General features: G+C 45.7%; 1 protein-coding gene across 1 annotated transcript in view; it reads left to right on the top strand.

The window, feature by feature from the left end:
* The first annotated feature begins 8,482 nt into the window (after positions 1-8,482).
* The window catches only part of lrrc28 (leucine rich repeat containing 28), a 53,055-nt gene continuing 37,124 nt past the window's right edge, over positions 8,483-24,413 (top strand). Inside the window, exons 1-5 of the mRNA XM_084337801.1 lie at positions 8,483-8,576; positions 11,654-11,893; positions 12,882-12,922; positions 16,975-17,012; positions 17,144-17,281. Of these exons, the coding sequence (XP_084193927.1) occupies positions 11,726-11,893; positions 12,882-12,922; positions 16,975-17,012; positions 17,144-17,281 (385 nt within the window). The 5' untranslated portion in view covers positions 8,483-8,576; positions 11,654-11,725. The remainder of the gene's footprint in view (positions 8,577-11,653; positions 11,894-12,881; positions 12,923-16,974; positions 17,013-17,143; positions 17,282-24,413) is intronic.

Raw genomic sequence — 24,413 nt, forward strand, 5'->3', positions numbered from 1 at the left:
TTTTAACCCTGTACGGTGACCTTGGGTGCTCAGAAAGGTGCCTTTAAATAAAATGCATTATTATTATTATTATAGTAGTGACAACACACATATGAATTATTTACAATACAGGGAGGCACATACAACACTCAACTATTTACAACCAGTGTCAGAGCGAGCGCACTCAAGTTCTTTGGAAATTCTGAGGGCTCAGAGTGCAGACTGGACGCTCTGACCAAGAGTCAGTTTATCAAAGCGGAGAAGATTTTCAGAGTGAATTTATTAACTCACCTTAACTAGGGCGCTATGAAATCCGTTTAATCTTTTCCTGTTTTCGGATATAAATTGTTTTATTATTTATTTTTTATTATACTTAAAAAAAGAAATCAGGAGGGGCAGGGGGTCCCGTTGGCGCGGCGGGAGGTAGGTATAAATTGAGTTCAGAGTCGTACAGTATTTGTGTAGACCTGAACTGGCGCTGCTGTGATGGCTGCCTTTCTGATCGCTCCGACGAGACTGTGCTTTATTTTGTTAATTTTTATAGTATTAGGAGTTTTATTTGCACCAACTGTTGGTGCATTATATGTGTATGACCGTCAGTCAATCATTGACATTGGATTAAGAAAAACTTACCGTTTGGATTGCTCTCTGGATCGGATCGCTGAACAGCAGAAATGGCCCGCCGAGATCCTTTGTTATGCCGGCCACGGACAAGACCAAAAGCCGCCGCGAAGACGAGGAAAGAGAGCCGGGGTCCGGAACAGACTGAGGTCCAAACGACACAGAACCACATTGCCCAGCATATTGTTGGCCAATGTGCAATCGATAGGAAACAAATTGGACGACATCAGAGCAAGGATCCAATTCCAGAGGGACATTCGGGATTGTAACGTCCTCTGTTTCACAGAAACTTGGCTGAGTCCAGATGTCCCGAATCATGCAATAGAACCGGCAGACCACTTCTTCGTTCTACGAAAAGACCGGACGGCATTAGAGTCACTAAAGAAGAAAGGAGGCGGCATTGCCTTCATGATAAACAAGGAGTGGTGCGATTTAGGCAACACAAAGGAAATGTCTAACCACTGCTCCCCAGACCTGGAGTTTATCACGATAAAATGTCGACCCTTCTTCCTCCCAAGAGAGTTAACGTCCATCATCCTCATCGGAGTGTACATTCCACCACACGCGAACACTGAGGTCGCACTTTCAAAACTTCACGACGAGGTAAACAAACTCCAGGCAGCTAACGTTGACGCGGCCATTTTGGTCTTGGGGGATTTCAACAGCGCGCGTCTTAAAAAGGTGCTGCCGAATTTCTATCAGCATGTGACCTGTCCCACCAGAGGCGAGAACATATTAGACCATGTATACTCGCAATTTAAGAATGGGTACAAGTCACAGGCTCTTAGTCCATTCGGTAAAAGCGATCACGCCGCAATTTTTCTTTTGCCTAAGTACAAACAGAGTCTCAAGCGAACGCCGGTGGTCTCGCGAGAGGTTAAGCGTTGGGCCGTGACGTCAGTGGAGTCACTCCAAGCAGTGCTGGGAAGCACAGAATGGAGTGTATTCCGTGATAACACAGCCAATATTAACGAATACACCGAAACGGTGATTGACTATGTCTGTACTCAGGTAGAAGTAATAATCCCCACCACCAAAATTAATATCTACCCAAATCAAAAGCCCTGGGTAGACAAATCCGTCCGTGAGGCTCTGAAAGTGCGCACATCAGCATACAACACCGGGCTGGTGACAGGCAACATGGAAGAACACAAGATGGCAAGATACAACGTCAGGAGAGCAGTAATAGAGGCAAAACGGCGTTACAGGGATAAAGTTGAACTTCAGTTTGAACAGGCTGACTCTAGAGGCATGTGGCAGGGCCTCAGAACAATGACAGACTACAAAGGAACCCCCCTCAAACTGAACAGTGACATCTCCTTAGCAAATGATCTCAACTCCTTCTATGCGAGGTTTGAGGCTGTGAATAACAACACCAGCCTACAAACCACGGCAATGGGGGGGGGGGGGTCTGCTGATGGAGACTCAGTGTTCAGGGTAACAGAGCATGAGGTGAGACGGATCTTTAAAAAAGTGGATATCAGGAAGGCAGCAGGACCGGACGGCATCCCCGGCCGCGTCCTAAAAGTCTGTGCCGACCAACTGGCCCCGGTATTCACTGACATCTTCAACCTGTCCTTGGAACAGGCCGTCATCCCCACCTGTCTGAAGAAGTCCACCATCATCCCTGTACCCAAAAAATCTACGCCCGCTTGCCTCAACGACTACCGCCCTGTAGCCCTCACCTCCATAGCCATGAAGTGCTTTGAGAAGCTAGTGAAGGGCTACATCTGTTCCTCCCTCCCCATCAACCTGGACCCTCTGCAATTTGCATATCGCCCCAACAGGTCCACGGAGGACGCCATAGCCCATGTGCTGCACACAGCAGCATCACATCTGGACAAGAGGAAGGGGAACTATGTGAGAATGCTGTTCATCGACTACAGCTCAGCATTCAATACCATAGTCCCCTCCAAACTCATAGCCAAGCTCAGGGACCTGGGCTTGAACTATGACCTGTGCCAGTGGGTCCTGGACTTCCTGACGGGCAGACCCCAGGTGGTAAGAGCCGGCAACTGCACCTCCTCATCCATCACGCTCAACATAGGGGCCCCCCAGGGCTGTGTTCTGAGCCCCCTCCTCTACTCCCTGTACACACATGACTGCGTAGCACAGCGGAACAACAACACCATCATCAAATTTGCTGATGACACAGTAGTGGTGGGCCTGATCTCTGCCAACGACGAAAGGGCCTACCTGGAAGAGGTAGAGAACCTGTCACAGTGGTGTCAGGAGAACTGCCTCTCCCTGAACGTCAGCAAAACAAAAGAGATGATTGTGGACTTCAGGAGGTCGGGGGTCAAGGACTACAGCCCCCTCAGCATCGACGGGGCACCAGTTGAGAGAGTGAACAGTTTCAAGTACCTCGGAGCCCACATATCCGAGGACTTGACATGGACCACACACATTGACAGTGTTGTGAAGAAGGCACGACAACGCCTCTACTTCCTCAGGCGCCTAAGGAAGTTCCAAGTCAGTCAGAAGATCCTTAGGAACTTCTACTCATGTACAATAGAGAGCATCCTGACCGGCAACATCACCTCCTGGTTTGGGAATAGCACTGCACAAGACCGTAGCAGACTACAAAGAGTGACACGTTCAGCCGAACGCACAATTAGAGGGGGGCTTCCCACCCTCCAGAACATTTACAACAAGCGGTGCAAGGGGAAGGCTAAGAGAATTATTAAGGACTCGAGCCACCCGAACAACTGCCTCTTTGAACTGCTGCCGTCAGGCAAGCGATACCGGAGTCTTATGGCGAGCACAGAAAGACTCAGAAGGAGCTTCTATCCCCAGGCCATCAGGCTGCTAAACGAACAATAATCGCTAAACGAACAATAATCACTATGCAACAACCATCAAATGCACACAGCACACACACCCACACGCACACACACACTCACTCAAACAAACAACACACTGCAGCACCCACTCTCCACACTTTAGATCACACAAACACACTTACACTTTATATTTATTGATAAAGGATTTGCACTACAACTCGTACACCTACTGTGAATTGTACCTAAACTGCACCTCGTCCATTTATGCCTTGCACTATATAGTATTGTATATTAGTACACTGCACAGTATTGTATATTGTATGGTAACTACGTCTACGAACATTGTACATATGTCTAAACTGAACACTGTGACCTCTTTTTTTCTTCTAATTTTTACTATGTTTTTATTTCATACTTATCTTGTCATGCACAGTCTCTGGAGCGCAACAGTAAGAAGCATTTTGTACAAAAGTATTCTGTACTTCTGTATGACAACTATTAAAGAAACTTGAAACTTGAAACTTGAAACTAGAAGGCTGTTTGTGCCTGGCAGCACCTACAACAAGTCAATGTATTTCTATGTGAAGTTGTGGGTGTTTCTGAAAAAAAGGGAAGGTAACCAGTCAACCTACTCATAAATAGACAAGACTAGACTCGCCTCGTACAACTCAACCCAATCCTTTGAGGAAAACAACAGAAATAATAAGAATCAAACCTGTGATATTATCGGCCCGATAATATCACAGGTTTGATTCTTATTATCGGGTATAAAGTTTCAAGTTTTGTTTTATTTGTCACACAAGGTACATTCTAGTGGGCGGCTGGGTAGCGCAGCGGACTAAGCACCTGCCTACCACCGCAGAGACACTGGTATAGAATCCAGCTGTCAGCGGTACCTCCGGCTTGGTCGGCCGTCCATACTAACACAATTGGCAGTGTTAGCGGGTGGGAAGCCGGTGGGGTGAGAGAGAGAATAGGGATGCAGCTTCTGTCAAACCTTATAAGGGCATATAGCCAAGCCCCTTTTAGTCTGATTGGTCGAGAGGTTTAAGGGGGCGGGACTTAGGGGTATGTCATACCTTATAAGGGCATATAGCCAAGTATATTATATTAGATCATCAAATGCAGTTTGATAGCGATTGACGCCAGATAAAAAATTTCAATTGTACAAGGTCCTAAACGTCATGACTCATCATCTGCTGGTGACCGGAGGGGGGGGGGGGGGGGGGGGGGGGGGGTCGTTTATAATGCAATGACCGACGTTAAATGTTTCATGTAGTATGGGTGATATATTGATCATAGCAGTTTGTATGGATAATAATAATCAAAAACGCTGAAACTCACCGCAGCTTCCTCGTAGCGATGGGGGATGATACTGGAGCAAAAAGATCGCTATTATGGGATGTTGATCTAGGCGAACCATTTCCGGGTTGTATAATACTATATACGTCCAAATAATGTTGTTTATCGAGTTATGGCAACGGATCGATTATCCAGTGTGTCCAGATGCAGTCCCGCGAGCGATAGCGAGTGGCGGACGGAATAGGGGTGACACCAAGCACTTCCGGCCCCACTTCCGGTTTGGCAACTCGCCGATCGGCCACCAGGTGGCGGTATTGAAGCGCTGGAGAGTTGAGCGGAGTCCTACAGCACCAGTCAAGTTTCACTTGAAATGCTTAGGGACAGTCGCATTAACTACCAGCTAGCGGTTAAAGCGGCGAGAATCACATATTTTTCTGACCTCATCAACAACTCCCACAACCCGAGGACCCTGTTCACTACCATCAACTCTCTCATTATCCCCCCCCCCCCCAGCACCTGCCTGGATGTGTCCCCAGCTGTGAGGAATTCTCAATTTTTTTCACCACCAAAGTTGAAAATATCAGAAGGAACATCTCACCCCCCACACGTAATGTAGCTGTCCCTCTGGTCTGCTCATCCACACTGACCTGCTTTCAGCCCATCAGTCTACTCACCCTCACAGAGATAGTTTCCTCTATGAAACCTGCGACCTGCCCCCTTGACACTGTTCCTACTGCTCTCCTGAAACAGGTTTTTCACACAACCGGTCCCAGCATCCTCTCCATTATTAACAGCTCCCTGGCAACTGGTACTGTTCCATCCTGCTTTAAACATGCAGTAGTCCAGCCCCTATTGAAAAAACCAAACCTTGACCCCACCCTGCACAGTAATTACAGGCCCATTTCCAAGCTTCCTTTTCTGTCAAAAATACTTGAAAAGGTTGTTCTGTGCCAATTGTCTCCCTACCTGCACCAGAACAGCATCCTGGAGACATTTCAGTCAGGGTTCAGGACTGGCCATAGCACAGAATCAGCCCTCCTTAAAGTGTCAAATGACCTACTCCTCGCCGCTGACAACCGTGACTGCTCTATTTTAATGCTGCTTGACCTCAGTGCAGCTTTCGACACTGTTGATCACACCATTTTATTAGATCGTCTCCAACATGGGGTTGGTGTCAGTGACACTGCACTAGCATGGTTTTCCTCCTATCTCACAAATAGAAGCTTTGCTGTCAACATCGCCAACTGCTCCTCCTCCTCAACCTCCCTCTCCTGTGGGGTCCCACAAGGGTCCATCCTTGGCCCGATCCTGTTCTCCCTTTACATGCTACCCCTTGGTCCAATCATTCAGAAGCACAACATCTCTTTTCACTGTTATGCTGACGACACACAGCTTTATGTTTCCCTGAAACCCAACAACCAGTCTCTACTTAACAGTCTCATATCCTGCCTGGATGATGTTAAATGTTGGATGGCACAAAACTCTCTACAACTAAATCAAAACAAATCCGAAATAATCCTCTTCGGTCCCCCAGACGCTGTCACCACCCTTACCAACAGCCTTGGCAACCTGTCCTCCCTGGTCAAGCCGTATGTCAAGAACCTAGGTGTCATTTTTGATCCACAATTTAAATTTGACAGACAAGTGAACTCAGTGGTAAAGGCATGTTTTTTCCAACTACGCACCATTGCCAAACTCAAAGCCCTTCTCTCCCCTGCAGACCTTCAGAGAGTCATCCACGCCTTCATTTCATCTAGATTAGACTACTGCAACTCCCTCTATATAGGCATTAACCAGTCTTCCCTGTCCCGCTTACAACTGGTACAAAACGCTGCTGCCAGACTGTTGACCGGAACCCGCAAGAGAGACCACATCACCCCTGTCCTTGCCTCCCTTCATTGGCTCCCAGTACGCTACAGGATAGATTTTAAGGTTCTCCTATTTGTTTTTAAAGCCCTTAATGGTCACACCCCCTCCTACATCTCAGACCTCCTATCCCCCTATTCCAACACCAGGTCCCTCAGGTCAGCCGATCAGAGGCTCCTGACAGTCCGGAGGTCTAACCTCAAGCTCAGGGGGGGCCGTGCCTTTGCTATCGCAGCCCCTGAACTGTGGAACAGCATCCCCACCTCCATTAGGCTCGCCCCCTCGATAGATGCCTTCAAATCGAGGCTCAAAACCCACTTCTACCTACTAGCCTTTCCCGTTCACTGACTCATGCCCTGTTTTTCTATGTGTTTGCCTGTGTGCCCTCCCATAAAACGGAGTGTGATTGTTGTCTATATGTATCTTGTGTATCTACCCTCTGTACAGCACTTTGGTTGACACGCGTCATGTGAAATGTGCTATATAAATAAATCTGATTGATTGATTGATTGATTGATTGAAGGATCCGTGGGTGAAATATGAATACCATGACAGAAATTTGAAATATTGATCTCAAAGACGCTGTAAAACGTCATTGGCAGATTAAGCATGGCGAGGAATGACGTCTTAAAACGTCATCGGCGGAGAAAGGGTAACAATTGTGTTTATTGAGCCGTACTGTATTGTACCCATAAAATAAAAATGTGTCAAAGAAAAGAAATAAAATTAAATAAATGTGATATATATATATATATATATATATATATATATATATATATATATATATATATATATATATATATATATATATTGGAGTGAAATCAAAGACTCGACTTGTATTGCTGTATTGCTTGGAGGCTTCTTCTCGCAAGCTTATTGCTCACAGCTGTAAAGGAATGTGAATCACTACCCACTTTCAAAACCACTCTCAAAGAGCACCTACGGGAGACTGCAAGGAATGTGAATCACTACCCACTTTCAAAACCACTCTCAAAGAGCACCTACGGGAGACTGCAATTCGAAACTGGCCCCTGTAAATGTCCTAACCCAACCCCCTCCAATGTACAGTAAATGTCCTAACCCAATAATACATGAGACCCTCTTCTTGGGACCAAGTAAGGTTTCATCGATAATCCAATGTACAGTTACCCCCCGCCTAGCCCCACCCCCCCACCCAACCACCTCCAATGTACAGTTCCCCCTCCCCCACATACCCAACCTCCTCCAATGTACAGTTTCTTCGTCAAATGTATATACTCTTTTTGTATCACAAACAGTATTGTAGTTGTAAATCTGGTATGTCATAAATGTCTAGATAACAGTATACTGTCTATCTGCTGTATGTCATGTATGTCATATTATGTTTGTTATGATGAATTGAAAATGGGGGACCCTGATGTAAACAAGACAAAAGCCTTTCTCTGGTCTGCATCCCCTTAACAATTGTGTGTATTGAGCTGTACTGTATTGTACCCATTCTGCAATCTGTTAATACAATTTTCAATCAATCAATTCAAACACACACACACACACACACACGCACGCACACACACACACACACACACACACATGCAGAAATACATGCAGTATAGTCACATAGTTTGATTTGTAAATGTTCTTAAACCGATTATATATTTTACTCCAATGCCACAAAATGCTTGGTGGTGGCTAAATAATTGTTTTCTTGGTGGTGGGGCTATCTTTTTTTTATGTTATTGGATCAATGATTGGACCTTTAAATCCCAGTGTTGTTGTTCGTTTGCAACCATTATGAAGACTACACTGTTTCTCTTTGCTAACCTGTAGCGCCCTCGTGTGGCCACGACTCTGGTTAGCGTCGTGCAATAAACTTTGACCCTGTGCGGTGCTCTATCGACTCAACTGTTACGTCAAATGTTGTTTACGTTGCTAACGTCAGTTTACTCAGATAGCTAACGTTAGCTAGTTTTGAGCAGGATGTGCGCAATAGAATGTGTGTGTACACATTGAAAATACATGTTCATCAAGTATCCATACACGATTAAGGTAAAGACACGTTTATACAAAGTATTGCATGTCGCTATATACACGTTTATGTACAGGCGGTTTACATGCAATATTCAAACGTGAGGTAACGCTAACGTTGTTTGCTAGGTTTAGGGAACTTGCTAGCTTGCCTTGCACTATAGCATTGATGTTATCACTTTTACAATACATGAATACAATATTTAACTAACATTATATTGTGCAAACTCAGCTTTTCATGTTGATGTATATAGCTGCCCTGTTGGACAGGATGCTCCAGCCCATCAAACACGATCTAATAACGGGATCACATTAAAAGTACCACAGGACTCTGCAGGACAGCATTCTCTTATGCAGCCCCAAAGTCCTGGAATGACATTCAATCAAAGTTAAAGTGGGAAGTTCTTCCTTCCCTTAGGGAATTTAAATGTCTGATTTAATTTCTAAATGATTCATGTTGTAACTGTTTTTAAACTGATTGCACATTGTTTTGTTGTTTTATCTTGTTGTTGTTGTTGTGCACTCAGCAGTTCTGTAAATGAGGTGGCCTCACCTCAGAGCTCACCTGAGTATAAATAAAGGTTTCAATCAATCAACGTTAGAGAAGTGCATGAGGGGGACCTAGCGTTAGCCTTAATATATACGGGCTGAGGATTTATGGGGCGCCCCTGGCTAGGGAGAAGGTGTTCAAGTTCCTGGGTGTCTGGCTAGATGAGAGGCTGACCTGGTCCACTCACGTCAGCAAATTAGTGGAGAAGGGTGAGAAGGTGGTTAACACCATGGGGTGCCTGGCAGGGTGTGACTGGGGGGCGGACAGGGGGTCCTTGACCCTCATATCAAGCAATGTTAAGGTCATATATGGACTATGGGTGTTTTATTTACGGGGCGGCCTCTGAGACGGTACTGCGTAAGCTGGACGTTCTCCAGGCGAGGGCTCTGAGGCTCTGTTGTGGAGTCTCAAAGTTTAGGTCCTCTCCGGTCCCTGCTGGTGGAAATGGGTGAGATGCCCCTGTCATTGAGGCGGGTCAAGTTAGGGCTGCAGTATTGGGTTAAGTTGAGCGCCTCCGGCCCGGGCTTCCCCGCTAGGCGGCTGCTTCAGGGGTCATGGGAGTCGGGGGGTAGTGTCAAGCGCAGGCCTTTCTTTGACGAGGTGAACAAGTGGGCCGGAAAATTGGGGCTGGTACAGGAGGACCCGCCTCCTTGTAGGAGCTGGACTCCGGTGCCGCTCTGGCTGATGCAGGAGCGGGATGTCAACCTGTCTTTCTTAGAGGTGGATAGGGATGGGATCCAGGTGGATGTAGAATCCTTCCTAAAACATGAATTGTAGAGGTGCACCTGGGGATCTTCACGGACGGGTCCAGGGACCCAGTCTCTGGGAGGGCTGCAGTGTTTCCCACAGGATTTTCAGAGACTATGGGGGGTGAACCTCTGACCCTCTAGGGGGGTCCAGGGGCATGCCCCCCCGGACCTTTTTTTGGTGTACATTTTAAAGTTAAATGCATCAATCTGGTCCACTTTGAGAGCAAAATAAAGAGGCTAGATTTATGATGAACTTTGTGCTCAAAACAAAAAATCTACTAGACTAGTGCTTCCCAATTCTCTCCTCAAAGCACCCCAGCCGTTCAATGTATTTGTTAAATTCCACCACCAGCACACCTGATTCAACTTAACTAGCCATTTATTAGTTGAATCACGTGTGCTGGTGGTGGAATTTAACAAATACATGGAATGGCTGGGGTGTCTCGAGGAGAGGTTTGGGAACCACGGGACTAGAGCTACATTTGAGCCATCAAAGAATTGAAGCAAAAGTGGTTACCTGTGTTGAACTGGTTTATTTTTTAGAAAATAAAAAAATATAGTGGATTACTATTACGACTACTACCACTGCCAATACTACTGATACATCCCTATTGGCAAACTTTATATTTAAAAAAAATAGTAAAATAAAAAATTGGTTTATTATACAACTGTGGCGGGCCGCCACAGTCTATGTCATTAATGGGAAACATTATGTGGCCCAGTGGGATCTGCGGGCTGGTCTTCGAATATCTTGATGGGAACTTAGTGTTTGTGTCAGAAGTGCTGGCTATCCTCTGGGCATTATGGTGGGTGGAGTATGTCAAGCCGGAGAGGGTGCTTCTGTGCTCGGACTCAGCGGCAGCTTTGGTGGCCTTGAGAGAGGGCAAGTCAAAGGCTCGGCCTGACCTGATCCAGGAGATTTTGATGGTGTTGTTCAGGTTGGAAAAGGTTGGTTGTGAGGTTAAGTTCTGCTGGGTCCCAGGGCATTCAGGAGTTGAAGAGAACGAAATTGTGGATGGCATAGCCAAAGGCTCATTTAGTAGGACGGCCCAGGATCTGTCTGTACAGTTAGGGGGGGCTGAGCTGAGGGGGGGGATTAGGGAGCGGGTTTTGAGGGAGTAGCAGTGTAGGTGGGACTCGGAGACCAAGGGGAGGCACTTTTACTCTATCCAGCCCTCTGTCAGGAGGATGGGGGCCCCTTTTGGGGCCTGGGGGGCGAGAAGGGACTCTGTTAAACTCTGTGTAGATTACGGTTGGGGCACTGTGGGCTTAATCAGACGTTGTGTACAGTAGGGAAACATCCATCTGGGTTGTGTGAGTGTGGGGGGGCGGAGTCAGTGCAGCATGTCCTGATGGACTGTATTAAGTATAAACCTTCTTTGGAGTTCTTTCTTCTCACTGGGAGTTAATTCTTTCTCTTTGACTTCATTTCTAGGCCTGGGTGAGAATCATCGAGAGAGAGCTAGTGCTGTTGTGCAGTTCCTGCTCGCTGCGGGGCTGTATAACAGGATATAGGGAGGGCTGAAATTCTATAGGGCTCCCACTGTCCTGTGGAGGGCGGCAAGACACGTTGTCCGCCGGAAATATACAAGAAGAAGAAGAAGAAGAAGTCTTAATATACAACTATGTCATATAGCCGCTAACGTGTCTAGTTAGTTAGCTAGCTACAGCGAAAATCCACCCTAAAACATGACCTGCATTGTACTATATACACAGTGGTTCTCAACCTTTTTCATGTCAAAAGACCCCACATTGCATGAATTGAAGACTGGTCAAATGTATCACAATTTTTGTTTCAGGTAGTAACAACAATGGTATAGAAGAAGGAGACGAGGACTAGTAAGGGGGCTTTTTTTTTCGTCTTTTTTTAAATGGCCACTGAACTCCACGAAACAATATGTATGGCCAAACAGGAGCGCCACAAAAACCTGTTCCTGAACTACAGGAACCTGAACAGCTTCCCCGTGGAGCTTCTGAAGGGTGAAGGCCTTCAGTTCCTGGAGCGGCTCTACATGAAGAGGAACTCACTCACTACTCTGGTAACCAGCTGCACTCTGGTAACCATAGTATTGTCACCATGACACCAGCTGCACTCTGGTAACCATAGTATAACTTGTACTGATACAACAAACAAAGATCTGAAATATTGGTGGGGAGGGGGGGCATTTTGTGAGCATGCTGATTGCAAAGTGTTCTTAGAATGATCATTAAAATCATTGTAGAATCTTCACTGTTAGCCAACACAATTGGAAACACGACCTCATTTTAGCTTGATTGGTGCCGGAGCCAAAGCAATGGACTCTGTATCACCATTTAGAACATACCCAGACATCATTTTGCTAATCGTTTTTCTTTAGTTCGATAACATCTTTCCTGAGAAACAGGAAACAGTGACACACAAGTCTCTGTTCTTGTGACAAATATAAATGAAAGAACCCTGTGTATCATCTTCAGATGTTGCTACAAGCCAGTTTTGTGTGACTCTACAATATACTGCTTCAGCTAGAGTTGGGTAGTGTCATAGATTGATAATCAGCCTGATATTCATTGTTGTAGTTATATTCACTCAGGCTTAACTGGTCATGGTGTGTCGGATGACAAATTGTTTTTTCTTTCTTTCTTTCTTTCTTTCTTTCTTTCTTTCTTTCTTTCTTTCTTTCTTTCTTTCTTTCTTTCTTTCTTTCTTTCTTTCTTTCTTTCTTTCTTTCTTTCTTTCTTTCTTTCTTTCTTTCTTTCTTTCTTTTTCTTTCTTTTTCTTTCTTTCTTTCTTTCTTTCTTTCTTTCTTTCTTTCTTTCTTTCTTTCTTTCTTTCTTTCTTTCTTTCTTTCTTTCTTTCTTTCTTTCTTTCTTTCTTTCTTTCTTTCTTTCTTTCTTTCTGTGTGTGTCTCTCTCTCTCCCTCTCTCTCTCTCTCTCTCTCTCTCTCTCTCTCTCTCTCTCTCTCTCTCTCTCTCTCTCATCTCTCTCTCCTCTCTCTCTCTCTCCTCTCTCTCTCTCTCTCTCTCTCTCTCTCTCTCTCTCTCATATAGCCTGACAATCTTGCACAGAAGCTTCCAAACCTAATTGAGCTGTAAGTATTCAGTTCACCTATTCATGTTACAATAGTGGTATTAAGTCTTGTTTGTTACATAGGCAGTTTATGGCTGAGTTTTTCACACATTGAAACATGTTTCTCTGACATGAAGGAAGCACATGTCATCTTTTTATAAATATTTTCAGAATCAGATCAAATCCATTTTGCCTACCACTGCTATTATTATTATTATTATTATTATTATTATTATTATTATTATTATTATTATTATTATTATTATTATTATTATTATTATTATTATTATTATTATGACTATTCTTTTTTATAAATGAGGCATCAGCTGACTGTGTGGTGGACGGCAAACTATTATACCAGGAGGTGAAATGTTTGTAAATTGACATTCATATTAAAGGTCCTGAATTTCTTTTTAATTTGTTCAGCAATCTTATACAATTTCCTTGTAATTTGTTGTTTCTTAAAGGTGGAATAGGCAAAGAGTGAGCTTACCTGTCCGCGTGTATGCCTTCTACAACGCTGTTCCAGTTCCGCGTTGCCGTTTTGCGCTCTGATTGGCCGAGCGCGCGCATGCGCATGAGCCGCGACAAGCCCCTCCGCCGTGGCTTTCGCCAGCCGGGAGAGTAGGCGCCGCGAGCGGCAGCCGTGCTCCGGCTTTCAACTGCGGGGAGAGTATTTTGGGGCTTATGCCGCGAAGCAGTAACACAACAGTAACATAGTTAAGTACGACTGACAGATGCATTGCAACTATGTGTTCACTGTTGTGTTGTACTGCTTCTTGGCATAAGCCCCATAATAAGACCGTCTCTGGCTTCGTCCAGCGGACACCATGGCGAGCTCAGCGATGCCGCTTGCGGCAGCATACTCTCCCCGCTGGCGAAAGCCTTATCGCAGCACGGAGGGTCATGGACCCGCAACGCAGCCGCGAAGGCGGCGATGAAGCCCGAGTCGCCCGATTTTTTCTTGGTTTGTCATGACAAACCAATTACATAATCCAACATATGTGTAAAGAACAACATATTCCAGTTAACGGTATATATTTTTTAATGATTGCTTACGGTATAAATTAGGTTAAACTGGAGCTTAGTATTGCTGCCTGGCTGAGGGCCGCGTCGCGGCTCATGCGCATGCGCGCGCTCGGCCAATCAGAGCGCAAAACGGCAACGCGGAACTGGAACAGCGTTGTAGAAGGCATTCACGCTACCTGTCCAGCAGAAATAGAGCAAAGCTCAGCATCACTTTTAAAGCTTGGCGCCGTGTGCAAAGCAAAGGTTACCCACAAACTCCCCGAGGCACAGGCAGCTTCGAGCTGGATTAAATAAAAATGGCCTACCCTAGGAACACGCTAACTTTTTTGGAAGATTCGCTTATTTATTGTCTTCCCCAGAGTCAGACAAGAAGATAGATAGTATACCCTTCTCATCTCTGTGCATGCACTACAGAGAGAGAGAGACCCACAGTGTGCTAGCTAGCTTAGCACAATGACTGTGATTGAGCCTTAAAAAACCAGTACAACTATGCTAAAAAAAAGCATATTGTAGAATGTTTTTTTTATTTTTTATCCACTTTTTCTCCATTTTTCTATATTTTTCTCCCATCCCAATTTCGTATCATCCAATTCAACCCTCCCCTGTCACGAAAACGCTGTTTCTTGCCTCCCACAAGCCGGCTGCAATGTGGACTAAGTCATACATAGCACAAGTCCCCTCCGGTACTTGAGGTAACAGCAGTCGCATCTTTTCACCTGCGCAGCTCGATCTCTCAGTGGCGAGGAGTAACGCGTGGGAGGCTCACGCTGCCCCCGACACTTCCTGATTCTACTGCGCAGGCGCACCAACCGACTTGTAGGAGTCGCTTGTTCACAACGCCCGATCCCCACCCTTCAGTTTCCCTCCCCGTAATACGGCCAATGTGTATTACTGCGGACGACCAGCTAAACTGAAAACAATGTGGAGAGCTGAATTCGAACACGCGAATCCTAGCGTCTCCACACTGGTGGCGAGTGCCTTGCCCACTACACCACCTAGCCGCCCTAGCATATTGTAGAATGTTAATGTCAGGAGTGTAATATTTTCAGCTTCAGATGTATCATTTGATTTGTTATAACTGTTTTTTTGTTTTTTTAGCCCTCTCTGAGCACAGCCAACTCTCAATATGTTGAGGGGGAGTGGCCTTCTGTTCATTCAAAAGAGATGTCAAGTTAGCATCATAAATACATGACGCTTTCAAATTCATAGGACCAGTGTAATCGGTTGCTCTGGGAGATTAATGTTGGCTAACTGTGCTAGCAGGTGATAAATAAATTGTCACAGTTGATGTTTTTAAACCACAAAAATTACGGTAACTAAATTGTTTTAACTAGTTTCATTACTTGTTTGTGGACTAGCTAGCTGATGTGCTTTACAACTACCGGTACTGACAACTGACAGACTGACTGATGGGCGAATCAGGGTAACCGGGTAGATGATGCAATCTTTTGAGGAAGTAGATTGGCTATCTGAAAGGGGTTGAATATGATGACAACCAGTGGTGCGTTATTGAAATCATCTGGGGTGACACGCACCACGTGCACGCGCGCTCCCTGCGCGTGCGCGCGCTCCCGCGAAAGCGCATTTAATGTCCCCTCGCTTGGGCACAGACTAAAGACAGTGCCTAATTGCCTCTACGAATGGAATGTAACACGTCTTCACAACAAGGTTAGGTGTGAATGTGTCTGAGAACGTATTTAACACACCTGACGACCGGAGCTATTGATATGCAAATAGCGAGTGAGGTCCCACACCGTGCTACCCCGTCCCATGAACAACGCATGCCTGATGACAACCAGGAGCATAGTTTCTCAAGGGGAATTTAGTCCTATTTCCATAATACTCTATAAACGGCTATAACATTTTGGGTAACTTAACATTGACATACCTTCTGTTGTCAAGGCAACACGATTGAAAAACAGGATTTTCTTTGTACTGGTTCTTTAAATGTGCTGTAAGTGGTATTCCTTTGTTTGTTAAAATAATATCTACATTCTGACAGTCATCACTGATATAGAGTGTCTTGTCGGTAACATGAGTCTCCCAGTCCCTCTCTGCAGTATATTTTCTGGTATCCTGTTCCCACTTAGAGAGAACTCCACACTGCAAAAATGGTCTGACAAAAACAAGAAATAAAGACTAGTTTTAAGCAAATGTGTGCTTGAAACAAGTAAAACAACCTACCAGTGCAGTAAGCAGGCAAGATTTTTTATTTTTTTTTATTTATCTTTTTCCCCCTCCATTTTCCTCCAATTTTCTCCCATCCCAATGTTAGTCGTATGCCAATTCCCAGTCCCTTCCTGGTCGCTGCGCACTTACCCCCCACAGTCAGATCATCTGGGAGAGTGGAGGCTACCACGTGCTTCCTCCGACACACGTCCAGCCAATCACCGCTTCTTTTCACCTGGCAGCGCGGATTCTCATTGAGAGGGCGTAGCGTGTGGGAGGATCACACTATCCCCCTCAGGTCCTATCCGCGCTTAGCAGGCGCCCCGACCGAACTGTAGGAGTCGCTGTTTACAACGACCCGGACCCACCCCGCCAGCTTCTCCCACCCTCTAATACAGGCGACAACCCCGGAGCTGTGAGCTGGATTCGAACAGGCGAATCCAGCTCACAGCTCCGGGGTTGGTGACGAACGCAATCTCCGCTCGGCCACCTAACCGCCTACTCAAAGCAGGCAAGATTTCTTGATATAATAATAAATAAATATCTAGGGTTCTCTCCTGATAAAGTGGGGAGGGATACCAGAAAAAGTAGACCCAGGATACTGACCAAACACTCTATATCAGTGATGACTGTTGGAATGTAGAGCTATTTAACACATATTTAAACAAAATAAATACCATTTACTGCACCTTTAACAACACTGGCACATAGGGAGTACCTATGTACATTTTTCTTAGTGCCTAAATAAATTTTAGACTGCCAGATCCAGACCGAGACTAGGCAATATGCTATAATCTGTCATCATGTAAACTTAACTCCATAAGGTTTTATAGTATTGACCAATGAGAGATTCTTGATTTATTTTTCTCTTTCAAGGTATTTGCACTCCAACAACATAGCCATCATTCCTGAAGGTAATTCCTCCTTTCTATCATAGAAGAGGTTGAACATGGATTCAGATGTCTAGATTAATTGATTGATCGATTAATTGATCTGTGAAGTTCTTCGTTGCACAATATCAGAGTCATTACTGTCTTATCCACAGCTATTGGCAACCTGACCAGGCTTCAGTCATTGGACCTGAGTGACAACGCCCTCCAAATCATCTGTCCAGAGATTGGTCGACTGAGGTCCTTACGTCACCTGAGACTAGCCAATAACCAGCTGAAATCCCTCCCTCCAGGTATATTTCATCATCTATCTAATTGACATATCTCAAACCCTGCCCTCCTTTCTTCCTCTAATCCCAACTGTTGCTTCCCTTGAACAAAAAGCAACAGTGATTGGAGGATCAAGAAACCCCCCCCCCCCTCTATCTCTATAGAATCCTTTACTGATTATAAATAAGGAGAACGTTTGTTGGCAAAACTCTACTCATTTTGGGGAGAGACTCCAGGGATATGAGGTCTGAATGAAACCATGCAATGTCCCAACGATCTGTCTGTAACCGCTTTCATCCAGAATGCCACTAGAGTAGTGTTGTCACGATACCAAAGTCTGTACTTCCATAACGAAGTAAGAGAGCGTGAGACTATTTTCGGTGACTATTTTCCCTATGCATTGGTGTGTGTTCAGCCGACACTGTTGATACGACCACTACACAAAGCGTGCGCTCTCTCTCACACACACACACACACACACACACTGCTCCGGTAACGCATCCACTCAACTCAAATACGCATCAGGCTATAATTGAACCGTTTCTAACAGCTAGGTGTTGCAATACTTTTCTAGTATCGGTGTATCATGCAACCCTACACTGGAGTCTCTCTCCCCGAAAGATGCGTGTGTGGTTTGGTTTTCAAAGTAGAGTTTTGTCCTACAAGACGAAAAAAAATTATGTTGTCTTTATCTCCCTCAGTCTCAATATGTCGCAATTAAGGCTGTCAAAGTTAACGCGTTAACGCACAATTCTTTTAACGCCACTCTTTTTTTTAACGCAAGATTAACGTTTATTTTTTCTTTTTCTTTTACTTTCTTTTTTTACTACTGTAGACTTCACTCAGGTGTATTATTGATACTCTCATTGATACTATGTTTGTTTCTGACTCAAAGTGTGTGTGTGTGTGTGTGTGTGAGTGAGAGAGAGAGAGAGAGAGAGCTGGGAGAGTGTGTGTGTGAGAGAGAGGAGGGGCGGGGGGGGTTGGGTGAATGTAACAAGTTCTTAACGTTTTCTTTCCCCTATTATTTCATGCACACTTTATTCATTGTTTTAAATTATTATTTTCTTTTAAGTTATTTTGTGCATCACTCTGTTTTGAATTTGATGCAAATTTGCAATGCATGATGAGGGTCATCCTTTTGTGTTAAATGGCTGCATAAAGCAAGCATTTGTTGACTCATGTTGATAAGAGTATTAAAACTTGAAAAGGATCCGTTTAAGGTAGATTTAGAACAGATAAAAAATATGCGATTAATTAGCGATTAATCGCGAGTTAACTATGGACAATCATGTGATTAATCAGATTAAATATTTTAATCGATTGACAGCCTTAGTCGCATAAGATTCCACCTCCTCTGTCAGGGCCATGGACGTCTTGAGGGTGGCCTCATATGCCTTGTCTCCACTAGCCAGGGTTCAGCCGTGCTGTGGCCTGTCTGGCGCACAGTGAGCGTCTCCATTGTCTATTGAACCTGGCCAAACCACGGCTGGACCCTGGCCGAGACACTGAGACACAGTGAGACAGCCACCTCTCACAACCTGGCCAGACCTGAGCCAAAGCCACGCTGGCACTGTTGTATCATCATGGTTTAGCTTGTGTAGTGAAGGGCTACATCTGTTCCTCCCTCCCCATCAACCTGGACCCTCTGCAATTTGCATATCGCCCCAACAGGTCCACGGAGGACGCCATAGCCCATGTGCTGCACACAGCAGCATCACACCTGGACAAGAGGCAGGGGAACTATGTGAGAATGCTGTTCATCGACTACAGCTCAGCATTCAATACCATAGTCCCCTCCAAACTCATAGCCAAGCTCAGGGACCTGGGCTTGAACTATGACCTCTGCCAGTGGGTCTTGGACTTCCTGACGGGCAGACCCCAGGTGGTAAGAGCAGGCAACTGCACCTCCTCATCCATCACGCTCAACATAGGGGCCCCCCAGGGCTGTGTTCTGAGCCCCCTCCTCTACTCGCTGTACACACATGACTGCGTAGCACAGCGGAACAACAACACCATCATCAAATTTGCTGATGACACAGTAGTGGTGGGCCTGATCTCTGCCAACGACGAAAGGGCCTACCTGGAAGAGGTAGAGAACCTGTCACAGTGGTGTCAGGAGAACTGCCTCTCCCTGAACGTCAGCAAAACAAAAGAGATGATTGTGGACTTCAGGAGGTCGGGGGTCAAGGACTACAGCCCCCTCAGCATCGACGGGGCACCGGTTGAGAGAGTGAACAGTTTCAAGTACCTCGGAGCCCACATATCCGAGGATTTGACATGGACCACACACATTGACAGTGTTGTGAAGAAGGCACGACAACGCCTCTACTTCCTCAGGCGCCTAAGGAAGTTCCAAGTCAGTCAGAAGATCCTTAGGAACTTCTACTCATGTACAATAGAGAGCATCCTGACTGGCAACATCACCTCCTGGTTTGGGAATAGCACTGCACAAGACCGTAGCAGTCTACAAAGAGTGACACGTTCAGCCGAACGCACAATTGGAGGGGGGCTTCCCACCCTCCAGAACATTTACAACAAGCGGTGCAAGGGGAAGGCTAAGAGAATTATTAAGGACTTGAGCCACCCGAACAACTGCCTCTTTGAACTGCTGCGGTCAGGCAAGCGATACCGGAGTCTTAAGGCGAGCACGGAAAGACTCAGAAGAAGCTTCTATCCCCAGGCCATCAGGCTGCTAAACGAACAATAAACACTATGCAACAACCATCAAATGCACACAGCACACACACCCACACGCACACACTCACTTAAACAAACAACACACTGCAGCACCCACTCTCCACACTTTAGATCACACAAACACACTTTATATTTATTGATAAAGGATTTGCACTACAACTCGTACACCTACTGTAAATTGTACCTAAATTGCACCTCATCCCATTTCTGCCTTGCACTATATAGTATTGTATATTAGTACACTGCACAGTATTGTATATTATATGGTAACTCAGTTACGTCTATTCTGCATCGAACATTGTACATATGTCTATACTGAACACTGTGACCTCATTTTTTTTTACTTCTAATTTACATGCTATACTATGTTATTTTATTTCATACTTATCTTGTCTTGCACAGTCTCTGGAGCGCAACAGTAAGAAGCATTTTGTATAAAAGTATTCTGTACTTCTGTATGACAACTATTAAAGAAACTTGAAACTTGAAACTACTACCACAGTTGGTGGTGTGAATTCTAAATGGTTGCCGAGCTAACCGGAGAGTTTACAAGAAATACAACGGAGACACAAACACAACCATACCATAATATACAGGGGGGCGACAGTGGCTCAGGAGGTAGAGGTAGAGTCATCTGGTAATCGGGAGGTTATTGGTTTGATTCCCGCTCCTCCCAGGCAGCGTGTCGAAGTGTCCTTGAGCAAGACACTTAACCCCTAACTGCTCCGCCGTCTGTGTGTGAATGTGTGAGTGAATGGGTGAATGTGAGGGACACAACATTGTAAAGCGCTTTGGATAAAAGCTGTTATATAAATGCACCATTTACCATTCATACTATACCATGCTAGACCATGGCCAGGCTGAACATAGCTAATGGAGACAAGGCATCAGTGTAGTGTGTGTGTGTTGCTGAGAGCTCTGTCAGTGGGACTTCAACTCTTGGACCTGGTGCCCGTCCATTTGGAGCCGGTCCTGGCTCCAGCGTACCCGTGTGGCCGGGCCAGCTTCAGTCCTGGCTCCTGCCCGTGTGGCCGGGCCAGCTTGGGTCCTGGCTCCTGCCCGTGTGGCCGGGCCAGCTTGGGTCCTGGCTCCTGCCCGTGTGGCCGGGCCAGCTTGGGTCCTGGCTCCTGCCCGTGTGGCCGGGCCAGCTTGGGTCCTGGCTCCAGTGCCTGTGTGGCTGGGCCAGCTTGGGTCCTGGCTCCTGCCCGTGTGGCCGGGCCAGCTTGGGTCCTGGCTCCTGCCCGTGTGGCCGGGCCAGCTTGGGTCCTGGCTCCTGCCCGTGTGGCCGGGCCAGCTTGGGTCCTGGCTCCAGTGCCCGTGTGGCCAGGCCAGCTTGGGTCCTGGCTCCTGCCCGTGTGGCCGGGCCAGCTTGGGTCCTGGCTCCAGCTTGGCTGCCTACTGCACTTATTTGCAGCAGCCAGCAACATCTTTGCCCCCATTTCTCCCTCCCTCACGTCTCTCCTGCTTGGCAGCAGCACACCTCACGCTCTCCAGGTTCCTAATTTAGTTACGGTGAGTCCAAATATGCAGGAAGGAGCAGACTGGAGAATGTCAAGCAGGAGTCCAGTGAGACCCAGTGGTGTTTTCTCTGCTCTCAGCGGCTACAGGTGGTTTACATACTCGCTCCACTACAAGCGTTGCATTGTGTCGCCGCCGTCGCTGCCATTTCTCCATTCTACCTGCTCCTCCACAGGAACGTGTTGTGTTGACTCTGAGGAGGAGAGGAGGAGGACAGAGGGGAGTGTCTGTACATCCCGTGAAGAAACAATGAACAGTCACTCTGGAAAAGCAAATACAATCAGTAGCTAAAGCTGCACAGCCACAAACTAAAGTCAGGCAGTAGGTCACAATTCTGTCATTTATTTTTTTATCAAATTATCTTTGGGGGGGGGGGGGGGGGGGGGGTTAAAGTTTTTTCATGTGAGCCAATACACCAGAAAACATCCAATATCAACTTAATTTCTCTCTATTTCAATACCCTGCTGGACGCAGCCACCGGTGCCCTAAAGCAAACGTTGGCTTTGTCAATAAATAATCTTTGCATCGATGCTATGAGTGTGTGACTACCTTCCTTCAGTGTGACTACCTTCCTTCAGTGTGTCTCCTGGTCAGTAGCGCTCCTCCAACACGGCTGTGTGTTTTAACTCTACAGAGTAGGGCTGCTGACCCCGATTAGTCGAATAGTCGACTAATCGATCGAAAGGAGCCGTAGTCGACTGCCAACCTCTTAGTCGAATGCAAAAAATAAAATATATATATTATAATTATTTTATTTAAATTTTTGTTATCATTCTTTCCAAAAGCAAAGAGGCCTAGAAGCGTGGCTAACGCTAATGGCGCGCATACCAGCGAGGCTAACTGCCTTAGAAAACACTGAAGGCACTGAGAGTGTTTCACCCATCTAATGAACACACTAGAGTAGACAAATATCAAGTTGTATCCATCAGTGGACCAATTGCATGCTTTCGCAGAGGACAAGAAGCCTTCAGTCGACTCCTTCAGACATTAAGCACCCCCACAGCCCAAATGAAAAAAAAAATAATATATATTTATACTTAAACATTTTTATTTTTGTTTTGCATTCAGTGGGGTAGTCGACTATTAATTTCGGCCAATCAAAGTCGACTATCCAAATCCTTAGTCGGGGACAGCCCTACTACAGTACAGAGTGTCTCTCCTGGTCAGTAGCGCTCCTCCAACACGGCTGTGTGTTTAACTCTACAGAGTGTCTCTCCTGGTCAGTAGCACTCCTCCAACACGGCTGTGTGTTTAACTCTACAGAGTGTCTCTCTCTCCTGGTCAGTAGCACTCCTCCAACATGGCTGTGTGTTTTAACTCTTCACACCAAGTTTCAAGTTTCTTTAATAGTTGTCATACAGAAGTACAGAATACTTTTATACAAAATGCTTCTTACTGTTACGCTCCAGCAGTGCAGAAACATACAGGAGTGAGTGTAAGCGCTAAACCATGTGGTTATCGACCTGGCACGGCTCTTATCGTCTCTACACATCTGGCTAGGAGTAGGTCGATGGGACACTCCTTTACAACTGCACAACTGCAGCATGTTATCTTTAACTGTACTGTCTGGGGCATGAGTGCAATTCTATTCACTAGTAGCTAGTGATGCACGATATATCGGCCGCCGATATAATATCGGCCGATATGGCCGTTTTTTTACATATCTGTATTTTATTATTATTTTTTTTGTACATGTTTTGGCCTTAAATGGTTTAAAAATATCTGTCATTTCTGAAAATAAGTTACAAAAATAAAAAATAAATGCGTTTTGGAAAATAGCTCTTTATTTGATTATCATAAAAAAGTGTTTTCTATACAGAGATATCGACATTGGTAAATATCGGTATCGGCCAGAACAGCAATATTAATATCGGTTATCGGTATCGGCCACAATTTTCACATCGGTGCATCACTAGTAGCCCACTATGGTACTGTAGGACTTCCTAGTAACCCACTATGGTAGGACTTCCTAGTAGCCCACTATGGTACTGTAGGACTTCCTAGTAGCCCACTATGGTAGGACTTCCTAGTAGCCCACTATGGTAGGACTTCCTAGTAGCCCACTATGGTACTGTAGGACTTCCTAGTAGCCCACTATGGTAGGACTTCCTAGTAGCCCACTATGGTAGGACTTCCTAGTAGCCCACTATGGTAGGTCTTCCTAGTAGCCCACTATGGTAGGTCTTCCTAGTAGCCGACTATGGTAGGACTTCCACTATAATATAATAATAATAATAATGCAGAAGTCTTTATTTTGGCATGCAGTGACAGTGACACACATGCAATGGGCGGCACACACACAGGAACACACACACAGGAACACACACACAGGAACACACACACAGGAACACACACATGCAGTTGTTGGGTCGCCGATGCGATTGAGTCTCTGCACTGACTTAGTTGCCTCTCAAGAGTGTGGGCTATTACTTTAATAATAATAATAATACATACATTTTGTATTAGCGCTTTTCCAAATGCTCAAAGACACTTTACAGAGCAAAATAAACAATAGAGTTTTAGTAGAATTAATTTTTTATATAAAAGGTGAGAGAGGAAGGAGTTCAAGGCTTGAACGCAAGGGTGGGTTTTTAGGGCTTTTTTAAATGATGAGAGGGTGTCTGCATGACGGATATGGTTGGGCAGGGCGTTCCAGAGGATGGGGGCAGCTGCAGCGAAGGCCCTGTCACCCCAGGTCCGGAGTTTAGTCCTGATGGGTTGGAGGAGGTTAGCATCTGCGGACCTGAGGCAGCGGGTAGACGTGTGGTGGGGAAGGAGGTCAGAGAGGCAGGAGGGGGCCAGGTTGTTGAGGGCTTTGAAGGTGATGAGTAGAATTTTGGACTGAATCCTGTATATGATGGGGAGCCAGTGGAGATCATGGAGGATGGGGGTGATGTGGTCGTAGCAGCGGGTGGAGGTGAGCATGCGAGCAGCAGA

Source organism: Notolepis coatsorum (genome assembly GCF_963971535.1).
Source record: "Notolepis coatsorum genome assembly, chromosome: 20".
Lineage (NCBI taxonomy): Eukaryota > Metazoa > Chordata > Actinopteri > Aulopiformes > Paralepididae > Notolepis > Notolepis coatsorum.